Raw genomic sequence first — 18,297 nt, forward strand, 5'->3', positions numbered from 1 at the left:
GCATCCATTTAGCAGAACAACTTGTCCTCCTAGTTGGGTCCTGCATGTGGCTCATTAGGGTAATTACTGATGAATTAAGGCAGCTTGGCTCAGCGCTCGGGCTGCGGGTGTGCGGGCTCCCCTGCTGGCAGGCAGCAGGTGTAAATGAACAAGATCTGTCAAAAAGGCTGATGACCCTCTTAATTCACAGCAGCAAACTGGGGACAGAGGTAGTGCAGCAAGTTTAATAATTGATATTTACTTGGAAAGGTTAATGGCAGCAGTGATGCTTCTAATTTGCTTGCCCGTGCAAGACCTTGTCAGGTCAAATTGTCTCAATTTGTTACCGTGGGTGTAGGTGTAGTTTTCCTTTAATGAAATTCGGAGGAAAAAAACCAGGTGGTGTTGGGAGCTGACTGTAACTCAAGAAAAACAGCAGAAGGTTGGAGTCTGGTAACAGGTTGGGTGAGTCTGTGCTAACTTTAAACAGCTGGCAGTTTAGTCCTTCTGAATTAATTCTGGTGAACATTTGCGCTTGGGAAGGTGAAAGAATTTGGAATGGTGTAATTTATTTTTCTTTTAATTTGCAGCTGTCTAGGAGTTGTTTAGGTCAAAAGTGTAATAATTTGGACAAGCTTTGATGTGTTCCTAGGTGGGAGCAGTAGGATTATGGATCAGAAATCAGAAAGCCACAGAATTCAATGAGTATTTCTGGACTGTGTTTAGGGAAATTGTAATTCTATCCTCTAATAGTTAAGTGGTTCCTGTTTCAGGGAGAAAAAAAGCACCTGCTGTGTTTGGAAGCTTTGAAATTGGCAGGTTGGATACTTTACATCCAAGAGTTTCAGAAGAGCTGGCTGATGACTGGGAACCAGTAGAGTTGGGTCTTGAGTAAGTGTAGGAAGACCCAGATGACAGAAGAAAGCTGGGTGCCAGTGTTTTCCAGAGGCTGTAATTAACGGGGTATTACTGTTTGGCCTATCGGCTTGGCATCGATCCTGGGCAAGATAATGGGATAACTGAAGTCATAGTTGGTTAATAAAGACCTAATAAGAATGAAACATGAAATGATTGTCATTCACTTATATTTAGAAAAAAAAATAATTAATTATATGTGGAATTAAAAATGTGATGGATAATGGCCACAGTATTGACGTAGTGTAGTTAGATTCCTGTTCTTGATGCTGTTGGCCTTTTTATTAAGGAAGCAGACAATGTGGGTTCAACATGATGAATTTCAAGTGGATTATTTCCTGCCTTTATATCTGATGCTGGTAGTTGGGAGTGCAGGCTCACTGTTGGTTGGAAATGCATCTAGCAGATCCCAGCAGGGGTTACCTCTTGTTGCTGTGTCATTTCAACATTTTGACATAGGAGCAAAGATGAAAAATGGGCCTTGATAAAAGTTTGCAGGTGGGCAATGTATTGGGTAGGTGGTTTACGATGGAGGAGACAAAACACCAATGCAGAGAGAGGTGGTTGTGTGACCAGGTGGCCGTGAGCAAATTTTTATTTCTCGTACTTTGATGTGGCTGAGTCTAAAAGTCTTATACTGAAGAAGAAAGTATATCGATGAGCTGTAAGGTGGCACAAAGGCACTGCAGAGTGAGGACTTTAACCAGAAATGCACTGTTGCGTGAATGTGAACGTGATACTTCCTCTGCATTCTATCATACAAGCCTGTGTAGGTCTGTATGCTCCAGACTGGGTGAGTACTGGAGCTCATTCTGCTTATCGTATCTTGAATATTGTATTATCATATTAATAGACTGTGGGACACTTAGCTGGCAGCCATATCAAACGTCCATGGGAGTGTAGCGATCGGTGTGCTCCCAGGTCCCAGGTTTCAATGCCCACGTTGTGGTAGCGTGCCCATCGAGCACAGGTCCTCGTGCCACAGCGGCAGGGCTGTTGGAGCACGCTGGGGTTATATCAGAGCACCGTGAGCAAACCCTGCTAGCTACTGAGACTGCAATGAAATAGGACAGAAAGAAACAAGGGGATTTTATTGCCATAAGAAGTACCAATTTGTACAAGCCGACATTTTAAATAGTGTAATTTAAATGGAACCAAACTGATATGAATAGAACCTATTAATAAATTAAACACTTCTTTCCACCCAATATTTCACAAGGGAATTAGTAGAATAATTTGTTAGTAAATGAGCCCAGGAATGAAGCTGTGAATGACATATCTATCCTCTCCTTCTCCTCCCCCTGTAACACTCTTCGCAGATGTAAGCGGAAAGTTGCTGTGATTTCAAACATTGGTGCCTCTCAGTTATGTACAAACACAAGCACAACTTCAGGCGAAGGAAGAAGGATGATTTAGTGCTTAGAGAACCAGCCTTGGCTGTAAGAGTTAATCATGCTGTACTTCAAATTTTGTGCGTTATCTCAAGCAAGTTGTTTCAGGCCAGTATCTGTCACAGTATTGAGGCACCTGGCTGTCATGCTGGTACTGACCTCTCAGTGCAGTCACTGGGGCTGACCCTGAGGGCTGTCTCCAGAGTAGGAACCGGAGACCTGGCCGTCAGTGGTGGCCCCGGCAGCAAGCCGCGGTACTGACACACCAGCATCACAGTTGAGGTTTGCTGGTAGCGAAGAGTGAAGGGGGTTTGTCTGCCCGCTTCCCTCTCGCGTCAGGCCCTAGGACTTTGGCACAGCCTTGCCTGCTCCCAGGAGGCCAAAAAGCACCCCTTCCCTCGCACGTTAGTGAAAGGGAATAAGGACACAGGTGGTCAAGAACAACTTCAGAGAAGCCCCATGCATTCAAAAGCATCCTCTCTACAGTGCCCTGGGCGTAGGAGTGGAACTAAACCGCTGTCGGCAACCTCGGGAACAGGTGGCAGAGCAGTGCTTGAAAATCTCCTTTTTCCCCCTCCTTCTTCTCCCTCTAGATGAAGGTCCCTACAAGCAGAAGTGGCAGAAATAGCGAGGAAGACAGCATCAGGGAGGCCACAAGCTCTCAGCGGAGCAGCTCAAGGGACCGTCTCAGTGATGTAAGTACCATTCAGGAGAAAGCATCGCTTCGTTGCAGCAATTCCCACTGCTGACATGGCTTTTCATAAATCTTGCTGAACAAATGTTGGCATCCAGAGGTCACTGTGTAATAACTTTTTTTTTATATCATGATTGAGTGTTATGGCATAAGTGGTTGAGCTGCCTTGCAAACACTATAATCATGGTGCAAATAATATGATAAGCGAAAGATCAGAGATGGGAAAACAAAATGGAATTGTTATTCCTCGGGGAAAAATGGCTTGATGTTTTGTTTTGTTTTCTCGAAGAAGTTGTGTTAAAAAGCTTTTTGCAGTATCTTTGGGTTTAGCTACTGCACGTAATCACGTAGTTTGGGTGCAAAGTCAGTGCATCTAATTTTATGCTTCTTGCCTCCAAGATATGAAAGGTTTTTTGGGGAAAGATGTCTTTCTCTCAGGAAATTCGATGGTACGTTGAGTGAAATGTTATGATAAAACAAAAGCAAACGGTGCCTTAGTGTGTAAACACACAAATGGGCTTTTGAGTCACCGAGAAATCAATGGCAGTGCTGGGATAATTTTATATGAAGGCTTTTTGTGTTAGCAATTAGCATTTCGCCTTCATTAAAACATGATTTTTTACTAATTAGGACCTTTCCCGTTAGGAGAGATTTAAATGAAGAACAATAATCAAACGCTGGCACGAGCATGTCTGAAATATTAAATTTGCCATTTCAATGGCAAGCCACAGAAATCCCAGAGCGAGTGGTTTTCATGTTGAGTTCTATTAATGTAAAATATGCTTCATAACTAAAACCTGTCACAGAAAACGGCTCACACCAGCTAAATTCAATTGGACAGTTAATTTAGCTTTAAAATTGAAAACACTACCTCCGCTTCAGGATGCAAAAGGAAGAGGGGGGGGAAAGCCTTTGATAAGTGTAATGTATTTGCTATTAAGGCTTTCAGAGCCCATTCTACAGGAGGAGAAGGGAGAAAAAGGGGAAAAAATGGCTCCCACAAATGTGTTTAAAAGCTGAAAGTATTTATTAAAAATGTCAGCAGAAAAGTGCTTTTGGCAGATTAAAGCGGGATTCAGCTTGACAGCTCTGACAGGGAAATGTGACGGGGGAAAATTCTCTCTACATGTTTGGAGTGTGAATGGGGCGCTGTAAACAGCCGACGCAGTGGGAGGAAGAGAAAAATAACGTGTCCTGTGATCTCCTTCCAGGATTGCGAACCCACGCGCCGCGGTGGGGAAAGTCAGTGGGGGAGGGGGGCTTTGGACAAATCCCCTTGCTGCGGGGCGTCTTTGACCGTGTTACTAGTCAATAATGATTGAAATTTTATACATACATATATTTATGTGATTCTCTCCTTCCCCTTCCCTTGGCCACTCTTGACAGGTATGTGAGCAGAGGCGCCTGGTAGCATTGCTGTACCATAACATGGGGCTGCGGGAGAGGAATAATATATTCAGACTAAGCGATTAGCTTAGGTCAAAGCGTTAAGTGCTCTTGGAGACTTTTCTTGTTAAGCCGATGCACTTCCAGTTTTTTCTCCTCCTCTCCCTTTGCCCCCAAATTTGCAGGCTGAGCCTGCAGGAATTGAGTCTGAGCACCTAATTCCTGCAAAAATCTTCAAAGCTAGTTCAGCAGCCAGTGAAACTCTGTGGGAAATAGGCACTCCGTTCTTTTTTAGTCAACAGGGACGTTTGGGTAGTGCCTGAAGGCCAGGGCACACTTCAGAGCTTTGCTGAAGCTGCTCTCGTGACCTGGCGACCCATTGCAAATGAGAATTTTTCAAATTAGTAATTAAACAGTTTGAAAAGTAAGGTTCATGAATCACCGAATGCTCTTCGTTCATTATTTGATGAGTGCAATTTAGCTTTAATTACGTATAACACTTCCTTGCATACTAGTAAGTGTTCTGTAGTCTATTTAGTGACTGTCAGAAAGTCTTAGAAAGTCCCGCGGGTGCGATCGGATGCTTTTCCCCATTTGCGTGCAAAGGAATAAGGCGGCAGACGTTTTCCTTTTGTAGAGAGGGAGCAGGGAAGGGGAGAGAAGATGAAGACGATGTACTGCCGAGTGTCGATTCCTGCAGGATTTTCTGTCCAGCTGTGCCTGGTCCCTGTACAGCTCTGAAGCCTTATTTCCCAGCATGGTGTTTAAATAGATGGTGCATGGCTGGACTGAGGCACCCCCTTAATGTGCGGCACTGAGGATTAGAAAGCCGCAGGGCAGTAAGGACGTACAGGGAAAGCAGGGATGGGTTTCCTCTGCGGTTAGCAGTTACCAATGGAGGCTCTGGCACAGGGCTGTGTTGGGGAGGCCGCCTGTCCTGCAGACGGATGCGCTGCAGCAGGAGGCACCTGGGGTGTTTCTCGTTCTCCCCCGAGTAGCTCTCCTGCTGTTTCTTCGTGCATTTGGCCTTCAGGACTGTTTTTCACGCTGCCTTTCCCTCCCATCTCTTTCCCCATTAACTTGGGTGAACAAAGGAGTAAATGAGGCGGGAGGTGGCAGGTTTGGCTGCTGTGCGGCGGCACACAGCAGGTGTGGTGGGAAATATGTGTCTGAAAGTGTCAGCTATAGCGTTTGGCGTTGCCACCTTAGGAGCACTGGAGTCCTCCCTCCAGCTTCATTGTCAGTCTCCATTTAGAAGGCGCTATTATGAACAGCTTAGCTTCCCTGTGCGATTTGTTTCTTGAGGTGACTTGTTCAATGGGATGCCAGCAAGTTGTTCTTTATTTACATTAATGCATGTCATTAGTCTCTAATGGACCATGAAGTCAAGAGGTGGCCTGGTCTGTCGTGAAATAATTGCACTCTAAAGAAAACTGAAGCAAATGATTGATTGTGTCTTGCACACAGACACACACGGAGTCATCGGTCTGTCCACAACAAAACCCAGAGCGTTTTGCTGCGTCTTTGCCACAATGAAATTTCTGTGGGGAGAAAGTGCTACAACTTGATAGTAAGACAGCAATTGTCTGTCTTGTATAGTACATCTTTCCAGACATTACACCGAGTGCCATTTATTATTATGGGTCATTGGGGAAAAAAATGCTTATTATGATCTAGTGAAATCATCTCTGGCTGCAGAAGTTTGATTTGTTGAGGCTGGTCTCTTCCTTGGGATGATGAAACTTCAGAGCAGAAAACCAGAGAAGTTTTAGCCCAGGTTTGCACAGGAGATGGTGTGGTGTCGGGGAGAGGGGATGGGAATTTGCCACTTGTTTATGTTCCCAGTATTGATGTAAAATTCCCTTAAAATCTACTACAAAGCTGACATCCCTATTACATATGTACTCTCAGGTCTTCTACAACCAACACCGAGTCAACAGCCTTTTTCCAAAATGGGATTTTCCTCTGCTGTCTTTCACAGTGAGGTAATTGGAAGTTGCCAGAGAATTAAGAGCCAGATAAGCCATATTGTTATTTTGTTGTGTTGACCCAAGTAAAAGTGGAAGGCTTGAGCATTTTGTTTTGGTTTTTCCCCCTGTTCCATAATTGTCCTAATCTTTTCTGATGTCCTGAACAGTCCAGAAATCCACACAGAGCCTTGTATAATGGCTTTAAAAAAAGGGTTTTATCTTTTTCTTGACCCATCAGCTTAAGAACTGCCTGCTTTTTAATGGATTTTCTCCCTCACTAAATTGAATGGATCGTCCCTCATTATCATTTAAATAGAAGCCTCACTCCCTGTGAACATGGAAAATTTGAATGTGGTAGTAGAGCTGTGATAATTTGAAATATTCGGAAGGTGGGGGCAAGGAGGGGGAGCAGGCGGCAGAGTGCAGAATTGCTGAATGTAATTGTCATGGATTCTCAATTTTGTTGCCACAAGATGGGAAAATAGACTAATAATTGTCTTCCAACCCTAGTAGAATAGTTGCCCTAGTTAGCCGAAGCTAACACTCTAATTGTCATGGGGGCACGGAGATGAATGAGGATGTATGCAGGGCACAGCCAGGGCTAAATTGAGTGATATACTAAGGCAAAGAGCAAATTGGCAATTATTGGCCCAGCTGAAAAGGTTGGCAGGTGTGCTGCTTTCTCACGAGCCCTTAGGGGGAAATTGGAAATATAAAATATCGACCATAAATACTCACTGATTAGGAAATATGTTGCAAGAGGTGCTGGCCACTTAAGAGTCAAAACTCTCCTTTTCAAGGGATTCACTTCAGCTGTGCATAAAACCAGCAAGTACTGCTACTAAGTTGTTCAGAGCTTTTTCCTCTCATCCCCCATCCCCCAGGCTATCTTTTCTAATTTTCCATCATCTTATCCTCATATGTTTGTTTGTTTTTCTTTAAACATAATAAACGAAAAACAGTCTTTTAGGAAACACAGAGATTTTCCTCTCTCTGAATGTTCTTTGATAAGTGTTTAGCATATTGTATAGACTAGATATACAATTCTCTCTCTGGTAGATGAATACAAAATAACTTCTGTGATTTCTAATTCAAACACTTCACTGTGATCTGCTTTTCTTTGTGTGCCATCACAGGCACTATCTCCCCCTTCCCTCGTACTTTCTGTACCACACTTCCCCTCCTGGGGCAAAGGGATTAAAGCAGAAGCAGGATGCAAAGCTGCAGGTCTGTTACGTGTGCCTCATGCCAGAAGCATGATCAAATGAGCCTCTGAAGTGAGAACTGGACCACAGTAACACCACAGGTCCTTATTTATCCACTTCGCAAACTTTGGCACATGTGGGACACCTGGTCTTGGCTCGAGGCAGGGTGGCGGTGGGACAGCAGAGCTTGGCATGTCTTGGACCAGGAACACCTCAGCGTGATAGTCAGAAATGTTACTGAGTGCATTGAAGGAGCTTTTTGGAAGGCTTGGGACAGCAATGTGTGGACTACAAACTCTTTGTGGCACATGCTGTCCAGTGTTTCCCATATATAACACGCTAGAATCTGATCCCCAGTTTGAAGAGTGGAATAAGAGCATCATAGAGCTTAGCAAAATAAAGGTAGCAACAGGATAGTTTTAAGACTCCCTCCCCAAGTCATAAGTCTTGGGAAAATGGTTTGAATATGCAAGCAAGGATTATGAAACTTTTCAAGTCACATACTTCTGGAGGGAAACACGGAGGACATGTGTCCCTTGAGCATGCTATCTACTTTTATCTTTGTGTTCCTCAAAATACCGAATGCTTGCATGAAAACTGCTGCAGCAAAAATTACGAGCAAAGTCATAATGACTTGCATGAAGGTTCAGGTAGTGGAGTGTAGCTAGGAGGAAAGAAAATCCGGAGAAGGTTTTGTGAAGTTGGACGAGGGATGGTGGTTTGAATGGGAGCAGCACTCATGCATGTTCCTTGCGTTTTGGGAATGTGAGGTCTTTTCGTGTTATTCCTGGCTTACTGTATGCAGTTCATTCCTTCCTGGTCAGCACCCGTCTTTCCTTCAGATGTCTCTGGCCATCAGTTGTAGGTATCTAAGTGTCTTGGCTGGAAGCTGTTCTGTAGCCTGTCAAGCCAGTCACGGATGTTTAGACCTTGTGTAGTTTTATATCTTACTGAACTGGTTTTGCAGTATTTCCAAGCATAACCCCCTTTGTTTAGCCAACATAATAAAATAAGTGAATTAAAGAAGGAACACATTCAAGTTTTGCATGGTATCCAAAATCATTCATCATGTATTGTGGTTATCTTGTCAGGTCCTGGTTTCTAATCTAAGTGAACATCAGGTTCACTCTGTGACCTTTATCTGTTGAACTCACTGTATTCACAGACAGAAGTGTGACTATGGAAATTAGTTGTGTTAAGGTCTGGGATATCTTCCAGTCTTGGCCCTTTTTGATGTCCTCTCCACTTACCCCTCTCATCCCAAGACAGTTGAGTATTGTAAAGGGCTTGCTTGGAAGGGAAATACTAGATTTTTCCAGTATTCAAAGCTGAACCAATATTCCGTTGTTGAATATTCTATAAATGACCAAGTGGACAGGTAACCGTGCATGCATCCTTGTGCCTCGGTCCTGCCTGACTGCAGAATTGCGGTAACCAACAAATAGTGGAAGACAAGTGCAGCTGAGGTGAGTTTTCATCCTGAACAAAGGCTATAAAACATATTTAAAAATTAGTTCTCTCCATATTATTGATTAACTCCGCTGAGTGCTCATCAACCAAATCAGGCTTGCGGCATTGGGCCGTATGAGAATTTTGAGCCTGTGATTCAGCAGGCACTAAATGGGAGCTGGGAAGTCTGCCTCAGCTCTCTCCTCTGCTGGGGACTCCGTGGGCGACACTAAGCACATCTAAGTCTTTCTCTGCCTCAGTTTCCACACTAACACAGAGGGTGATATTAATAATAGTGCTCGGAGGCTCTTGGGGGGCTGTCCTTTGCGCACACAGGAATAGCTATTTGCCCCAAATGCCTATTTTGACAGCTGACTTAGAGGTACCTGACATACTTTTGGTTTCAGCCAACAAAAGTGACACATTTCAGAAAAGCTGGAATCAACTCAACTCTTGACGTTTCTGGAATATGTTAATTTAGGTCTTTTAGCCAAAGAAGAGGGAAGTGAAGACCAAAACCAAGAGTTAATTTTGTGGTCATACTGCCGTCACCTGCTTTTATTTAATCCCCTTATGGTTAGTTCACATATCAAGAATACAAAAGATCCAAGTTGAGACCTGCCTGACCTATTGAGAGTGGGGAATTGGCTTTTGGTGTCCTGTTACCTTAATTATTACTGGATTTTAAAGCCCTTCCTACTGTCTTTCTAGTTCAATGACTAAAACCCAATGGCTTTAAGAAACTGAACAGAGGGTGTCTTGGTTTCTTTTGCATCGTGAGAACAGTGGAAGGCCATTCTTTTATTTATACAAGGGAAATAACTTTTCCTGTCAATTTATAGACAAGCTTGGGAAACCTGCTGAAGATTATTGGTGAGATTTTGTCATAATTTTCTTTTCTAAATTGCAATCACAGTGTTTATCAGGAATAAAGGAAGGAATCTTTTAAATACAATGGCAGATTGCAGTGTAACTCAAACTCTCAAGGACATCGGTGGGGGGATAGTAGAGTCTTTCAACAGTAAGATTTTCGTCTTTGCTGCCAGAAAGGTGTATTTTTTTTTAATATCCAGTGTAATTAACATGAGAGCTATCCCAGGGCAGAAATAATTCACTCTGTGACATAACTGAAATGTCTTGTCTGTGCTGTCTGGTTTTGTTTTTAACCTTGGGCTTAAAAGGAACCAAAAATCTTTAGTTGTAAAAGAGCACATCATCTGCAAAATATTATAAGCCATTTATCTTATGCACAAATGCCATCTAGCACTGTAGTTCCACTTATGTGTCATAAAATGCACAGACCACACTCATTTTGCCCCTAACTAGTAACAGTCTCCCTTAGAAGCCCAGGCTATTCCCGACAGTGCTGAAAGAGGCATGAGAGGGCACAAAAGCGGGTGCTCAAGCCGGGCAGAGAGGACCTCTGCCCTCCCAGGGACTCTGCCCTCCCAGGACTGCTTCACGTGGCAGCCACAGCCGAGGAGACCGACCTCCGCGAGCTTGGCATGGCTGCGTCTGCTGTGGCGGTGGTGCTGGGGGGCTGGCAGACCCCATGCCTGCTGGCCCTGCCTGCTCTGGGCGGGCAGCACTTGAGTTGTGTGGGCACATCACTGTCCCCATCTCCCGCTTCTTCTGCAGGGTTGTGTTTTGCAGACGTGAAGGCTTTCGGACAGGGGAGACGTGGCAGCCATTTCTGTGTCTGGCTGCAGAGAGTTGACCAGGTGGGGTCACGGTCCTCTGTCCTTGAATTGCATGTTTGGCTGCATCTTTCCTGGCTGCGGTGATGTCTTCAGACGGTGCTGAAGGCCAAAACTGAGCCTGCTTGGGTGCCTGGGTTGAAGCAGTCAGGGCTAGTTTGGGTTTTGGTCCTGGGTGAACCGAAGCTACCGGGCAGGTGCCGTGCTGGTTCGTGCAGCACTAACATGAACGTGGCTAGCTGAGTACTGCAGTGACCATCATACCCTGCTGCTTGAGGTGACTTCAGACAAGGAGAAAGTTGACCAAGATAGCAAAGAGACTAGTCTACGAATAAGAATTTCATGATGGGCCTCCATGTAAGTGCTCCTGTCCTGTAGGTAAGAGCCTCTGTAAGAGCCAAGCTGAAGACTTGCCCCAGTAACTGCTCTTGCCAGACAAGCCCTCATTCATATGGAGGTTTCTTCAACTTTGGATAGGTGCCAGGTTAAACTTCCACCAAGATTTCTTATATTTGCAGCCACTATTGATTACTTTTTTCATTATTTGATCTTGATAGAGAAACATATGGATTGAGCTATGTTTGTATCAACCCCCGAAGATTTTTTTTCTTTAGGAACATCCATCACAGTTGCATGCAAACTGTTCTGCTCTGGCACTCGTAGCTGCTATTAGTTGGGGCTTTCAAAGTTTCTACATGTGGCAGTTTGGTATGGATCCTCCTAAAGAGCCCGCAGTGTTCCCAGCTAACCAAGAAAGCAATAGCGGTTTGTTAGATGTGCAGAAAAATGCATGCAAACAGCTCTGGAGAGTGTGGAACATGGCTGTGCATAAACCTAATTGTTGGAAAGGATTTTATGAGTTGCATCCAAAGTATTCACTCGTTACAAACTTTATACACGCAATAAAAATTCTGAGGGGAGACACAACACCCTTTTCCCCCCCTGATTTCCAGGAAATTTAATGGTAAAACTTGTAAGGGAGAAAGAAGTTCTTAGATGAGAAAAATGCCAGAGTAAATTGCCATTCAGTTTTAATTATTTCTGATGTAACACTTTATTCAGCAACTGGTTTTATTGTTTTCTACTCAGCGGTTTTAAATCAGTGGTCTGCAGATTCCTAGGGTTCTTGGACAGCTTGGGATGCCTGAAAGTTATCTAAGAAAAGCAGGTCTGTTGTTAGCGCGTTTGAGTTTCTTGTCCAAGGATCTGCTCCATCCTGGGAAAATATTTTGGGCGTGCACAAGACTCAAAGATTGAAAATAACTGTTAAAGTGAAAATACTCTGAGAGGCTGTTTCCCTAGAGAGAAGCTTCTAATGAAACCTCTTGTTTCTGTTTTTGATTATTCTTTCCAATTTGTTAGACCTTGTCAATCTTTGTTAAATCTAAGTTGATGGGAGGGGGGAGTGAGAACTGCCACCCTTTCTCCTTTCCTCCTCATGCCTCTCCAAGCAGGTAATTTGCCCTCTCTTCGTTTCTGTGTGTGCTTTAGGTGAACTGCCTGATCAAGCTGTCCAAAGTGTCAGAACAGATAATTGTGTTCAGCTGTTCAACATACTTATGTAGATAGTAGAATATTGTTGTTAACCTTTTTTCTGTACAAGGCTGAGTTCTATGAGTTATTTGGTTGTTGCTTTTTTTAAAAAGTACTTAGAGGGAGGGATAGGTAAAAAGAAAGATAAATGCTACTGCCCTTCATTTCACTATTCTGTAGCTTGGTATCTGGGCAGTTTAGATTAAAGAGGTTTATAAATAACTCTAATTTTTTGTAGCATTTGAAGGCGGAGGCCAAATTGATGTGCAATATGTAGAAGGCAGAAAGTGAAATGCTGTTTGTTACTGCTATCTCAGACTCCCCTGTGAAAGCTGTCCTTTTCCTGTAGAACAGAGGTCTCCTGAGCTGCAGCAGGACAGAGGAGCAGGCGTTGCGTGCCAGGGATGGGGACGGGCACCCAGTCACACGCTGGCTGCAGACCTGCGTGTAAGACCTGGGAAGAGCTGTGCCATGGCTTTCCTTTCATCTGGCATTCTGGTTCCCCTGCCAGCTGGTGAGAGCGTTGGTGGGGAGTCCTCCGTCCTCCAGCAGCACGCTCACTTAGCTGTAGGGCATTGCTGTTGTCTCTTCTTTGCTTTGGAAACTTTCCTCCACGGGCGCTTGGCTGGCAAATTGCTTCTCTGGTGTCTAGGGCAGTCGCAAGACGGTGGCACAGAGCATGCACGGGCAGAGCGTCAAGAGAATCGAGTCTTACGTTGAGTGCAGGAGTCTGGAAGGGGTTTTCTGCTTGTATCTAGGCATCTTCTGATCCAAAGGTTTGCAAACTGGTAGTACAAAGGAACTGTTATCTTACTGGTGGATAATTACAAGTATTTGCAGTCGGTTTGCATCACTCTCTTTTTGGGGTATTGTGCTGTTGTGGTGATTTAGTAACACGGTAACTCTTGGCACTGCTGCAAAAAGGCAAACGATCCTCAAGGTCAGCCTGTGACAACTTGGTATTTTTGTTCAGGCTTTGGTACCCACTACAGCATCAGTCTTGGAAACGGGACTGCTAAGACTCTCTGAATCGTGTTTAATAAAATCACGTAGCGAGGGCGTCATGATTATAAATCACACTTGGAAATTGGCCTGCAGAGTACTTGCTGGGTCATGTGGTGTCATATGCCACCACTGTTGCCGGCTTCTTTTCAATTTCCGAAAAGAAGGCATATAGCAGCAGCTGGAGATAGAGGTGGAATTCATTTAGCTGCTTGGAAAAAGCCACTGCCAGCAAAAACCAGCAGCTCGACAGTCTTGGGTTGTAGAGATGGGAAAGGGATCCAAGTGACTGGAGATGGTGTAATGAAAAGGAAAAGAACCAAATGATTTGGCAGCGTGTGAAAGAGGTAAGGATGTGGTAGAGAAAGGAGCAGGAGGAGCTGAAATGAAGAGCAGGAGTAAACAATGTAATTTTAACTTATTCAAAAGGGACAGAATGCTTATTAAAGCTCTGAGAGATGATAAATTAGTGCTTTGATGCTATTGTTGTTTCAGATAGAGTTGTCATATGGTAATACTGCGGCGCGAAGGCTGGAGGCTCACAAATTCATAGAGGGGAATGGAAAGTGGGATATATGCTTACATGATTGAAAGTTGGAGTTGATGAGGCAAAATGTGCAGCCCTGATTTAGAAGAGCATCCTTACACATGCGTGCTGTTCGTTGGAAGCTGCTGTTACCCACTGAGGAGGGACAGTTCAAAATGCGTACTCTGGTGCTCTGAAGACGTCTCCCACGCTGAGAGCTTTTACCTTCGTTGGGAGGTGTTGTCGAAGCCCTGCTCTAGCTTCGGAAACCCGTGTCTGAAATAGCCCCCGAGCCCTCACCTGGAAACGCTCTTTTGCTGTTACTCCTGTGTCAGCACACAGAATGTCAGAAGATCATTTGAGGCACTCTTGGTTGTGAAGGTTTCCCCTAAGGAATACTGGGCTGGGGGAGGGAATCGCAAAATGATTCTTATCTTACATTACACGGAATCTCTTGCATTACTTACTGTGGCATATTGTTTCCTCCCACAGAGTTCTGCTCAATCGCTTTCAGGAAGAGGCTACTCCGTAAGTCATTTTACAGCTAATTCTTTCACTTCTGTTGATGTTGATTGCAGAGGTTTACACCACCTATTGCATATCCACTGACATGAAAGAAATGCAGAACGTAAAAATTAGGGTTAAAGTACAGGACTGTCACACACCTGGCAGAGGACAGCCCTGATGTGTGAGAGCACAGTAAGAGTCTGGGGGCTTCTTCAATTTAATTTTGTACTTGTAGGGAGGAGGGTTTTGTTGTTTTATACTGGATTTCAGCTAGATAGTCACCTCCTGAGAATCAAAACGGGAGTGGGGAGAATTTCCAACACTGGTGGGAGAGCCTTCCCTCCTCTCCTCCCTTCCCCACATAGGTTTTTATTTGTGTGTTAAATACAAGAATCAAAGATGAAAATAGTCAATTTTATGAAGAATTGTGACCCTCACCAATGTGAACAAAAAAAAAAAAAGAAGCCAATATTCTCTTCACAAACTCTGAGTTATAAAACAAGCTCCCTTGTTTTCAGAGGAGGCTGTTGCTGGTCTTTTCTTCACAGGAGTGCCATAGGTACCGGTGTTCTGGGGCTGGTGTTACAGGGCCAGGACACATCTGCATGGGTGTGCAATGTAACAGTGATGTTTAATTGACCATTTCTGTTCACGTGTACCTTATTTGTATGTGCAATAATGACATTTCTTCATGTAGAGCTCATATAATTATTTGTTTTGGGTACCTTTGCTGCTCAGCTGTCCAAAAAGGCAGGCACGTAGACCTTATTGTATTTATTAATAAGGAAATAGGAGAGGGTGTGAGTGGCTTAGCAATGTCAACATGAAAATTCCTGGAATCGCATTGTATCTGACTCTCATAACAAACGTATGGTGTGTAGATATCTGTTATGATACCCTGGTTGTTCAGCCCGTAAGTCATGTGTACCCTCGTTGCTAGTGCAAAGGTTGTGGCTGAAGGCCCGTGCTAATCTTATATGCAAATCTGAATGAGAATGTCTCAGTGCGGCTAACAACTTCTTCCTCCACTTATTGACAATAATTGCTGTTTTCACAACCACTGCCATGATAAAGTTTTGCCTTCTAGGTGAATGGTCCTAAACTCTGTTTCTTACCGTGAGCTATAACTGCTCGCTTTTCATAGACCAGGCCAAGGGTGGATTTTTTATACTTCAGGAAGTTAATGTGGAGAACTGGTACGCATTTTTTTTGCGATAATCACACGAATGATTTTCTTTCAATAATTTATGTTGTATATTTAGCGTTGTATGATGGAACTTGTGAGCTCCTACCCAGTGCTGTGCGTACAGAGAAAAAAATGTGCTAGGCAGTGCAAAATTTATGGTCTGATTTCATAGCGACACTGTTGCATGCTGTCATACATATTATCAGAAATTCTTAATACAAGGCTAAGTACATTTTAATCATAAAGCCATTACAAAATAACATATGACTGGAAAAGTCTTACCGCTTTAATGAAACAATGTCACAAATTTTTAGACAGTAAGGACACGTCTCCTAAGTATCCTCCTATCTAAATCTTTCCAGCATCCCAGGTGAGTATCATTACTTAATTCATTGAGTGATGAGGAATGTTTGCTCTAGGAGCAGTTGAGCACTTCTTCCCATACACACCAACAGCTGGATTCACCTAAGCTTCTCAAGGCAGATGCTGTATCTTCTATTTGTCCATAAAATGCCATGCATGCCTGTGGCACCACATAAATAATAATGAATCATCTTCACAGATTTTACGACTGAGGGCATGGTTTGGGAATTAAACAATTTCCCACTGGCTATAACCTAGGTTGCGAAATCTTAATGGAAAAAGGCCAAAGAATTCTTTTTAGAGTCTCAAGGCCAATAAATCATAGGACTGTTTTCCTCCATTGCTGGCTGATAAGAAATTTACTTTTGTCTCTCAGAGAAATGATTTTGAGAAAATTTCTAGCGCCGCCTTTGTGCATGTGTGGGGACAAGGTTCTTTTATTTAGCCAACCCATAGCTTCTCAAGGGAGGTAAGAGCTTTCTGCGTGCCAAGGCAGTATTTTGAGATCATGAGTAGTGTGAGCTGGGGTTGCTTTTCCTTATGGGTTGTCATTTTCCCCTATTAAACTGCCTTCTGCCTCACCATGTACCAGCTGTTGAGGCTGACCGTTTCCCTTAAGACTCCGATGCTGCTCTAAATTGATTTAGCATAAGGCAGAGACTATCACTTCCAGCACTGCCAGACCTCACTGGCCCAAACCTGCATTGGAAGCTGATTCTCCCAGGTGGCAGAGCGATGTTCAAACCACCGGTTCAAGACAACTGGCCCCAAACCAGGGGTTGTCCATAATATCTTGTAACGGTTTTTGTTTTCTCATGAAAGCGTCAGTATATGAAACACTAAGTCAGTATTTTGGCTCTGCCCCTGTTTCCATCAAATGGGTTGTTTGCCAGACATGGTGAAAGCATGATAAAAAATAGTGCTAGCAGGAGGCACAATGGAGACACCATTCTTGTATTGAGCGTTCCTCCTGATATCTGTGCACGGCTTGTGATGTGGAAGACTGTCACTTGCAGAATGATGATATATGTCATTACTCGGTGAAGTTCTTGTACTGGGTTTCATAAGCAGCTGTTTAAATACCACAAACTATTTTGTGCGTGTTCATTTTTAATTAGCTTGTTTCGAATCTACATGCTTCACCATTCACTTGCTTCAGCTGTCCTTGCAGAGATATTTGCTTTCAGAAACATTTGTAGAAAATGCACATTTTAAGGAAATGTACGTTTGCAAAAAGAGGACTTAAAACCTGTAGTAGTCATCTTGTATGAAAAATGTCAAGCCAAGGTTCAGCTCATCCAGCTGGGCCGCAGAGAGAAAGCAAGGGGAGCCTGTCCGTGCGGTCAGAGGCGGCTAACGTTGAAAACCTCAGCAAACCGCTCGTATTTAAGGTACAGACTCTGGAGTTAGAGTTAAGAAGAAAACTAAATGTAAGTGTCTAAATAATAACTCCTGAGCATTGAATATTCCAACAACTTCATTGACTTCAGGCTTCCTATGGAGCATTAAGTGTCTAAATAAGGGCCATGCTTGAAATAACTCTGTGAAATTCTGGTTGCATTGAGGTTACCAAATAACCCCTGGTTAACTTCAACTGCACCTAGATTTAATTTCTATGCTTGAAAATTGTAGCCTCAAAGATAGCATTAACAGTGACTTGGCTTATAGTTTCACAGTCTATCTGTAGATCTCGCAGACAAAATTTCTTAAAAATCTGTTTCCCAAAATAAAGTTTTGAATGGTGTTTACTTTTACTTGGATAACATGAGACATATCTCTGTGCTGTTTCTGCAAGCTCCTTATCTCATCAGCAGCATGTGTTTCATATCCTTATCTTATTAAATGTATACTTCCGCTGTGCTGAGAAATAGAACGCTAGTTTGTTTGTGGAGGTTAATATCTTATTCCCTTTATGACTTGATGGTTACAGACGTGTGATAAACTACTCTAGCCATTTGTCACGCTTCCTGCACACACAAATGAGATTAGTGATTTTAGTCAGAAAGGTCTGTCTGTCCTCTGAGCAGACAAAACAGATTTTCTTTTTGGTAACAGGATGAGAGGCCTGTCTACCTGAAAATGCACTGATTTGTTAAAAAATACGCAGAGAATTAGAAATTAGCCATATGTTGAGGTTTCTATGTATCACTGATATATATCCACTCTGTGGACCATTTTTTCAAATTTATTTCTGATAGTTAAGTCCATTTAGGGCCTAACATAGTTAGAATGTAGTTACAAAAAACTTGAAATCAGCACATACAGTTTGTTATAAATGACTAAAAAGTTGGAGGTGTTTATAAGGTTGAGCATATCGTACAGACAAACCCAAGCTGCAGTTGAACTTGACTCAGTTTCGTAGAGAGCACGGAAGAGGATAGAACTGGGAATATGTGGTAGCTTAATAAAATAAACAAAAAACCTCTTCCAATAAATTATGTAGTTTATTTATAGAGCATCTGTGCAGCTGTTCCTCTTCTGAAATGGAAGGGGC

At 43.3% G+C, this 18,297-nt stretch overlaps 1 protein-coding gene across 1 annotated transcript in view; it reads left to right on the forward strand.

Annotated features, from left to right (window-relative positions):
* The window catches only part of FBRSL1 (fibrosin-like 1), a 401,205-nt gene that overhangs the window by 92,268 nt on the left and 290,640 nt on the right, over positions 1-18,297 (forward strand). The window contains exons 2-3 of the mRNA XM_009888109.1: positions 2,879-2,980; positions 14,240-14,275. Of these exons, the coding sequence (XP_009886411.1) occupies positions 2,879-2,980; positions 14,240-14,275 (138 nt within the window). The remainder of the gene's footprint in view (positions 1-2,878; positions 2,981-14,239; positions 14,276-18,297) is intronic.

The sequence above is a fragment of the Charadrius vociferus genome, unplaced genomic scaffold (assembly GCF_000708025.1).
Source record: "Charadrius vociferus isolate BGI_N301 unplaced genomic scaffold, ASM70802v2 scaffold326, whole genome shotgun sequence".
Classification (NCBI taxonomy): Eukaryota; Metazoa; Chordata; class Aves; order Charadriiformes; family Charadriidae; genus Charadrius; species Charadrius vociferus.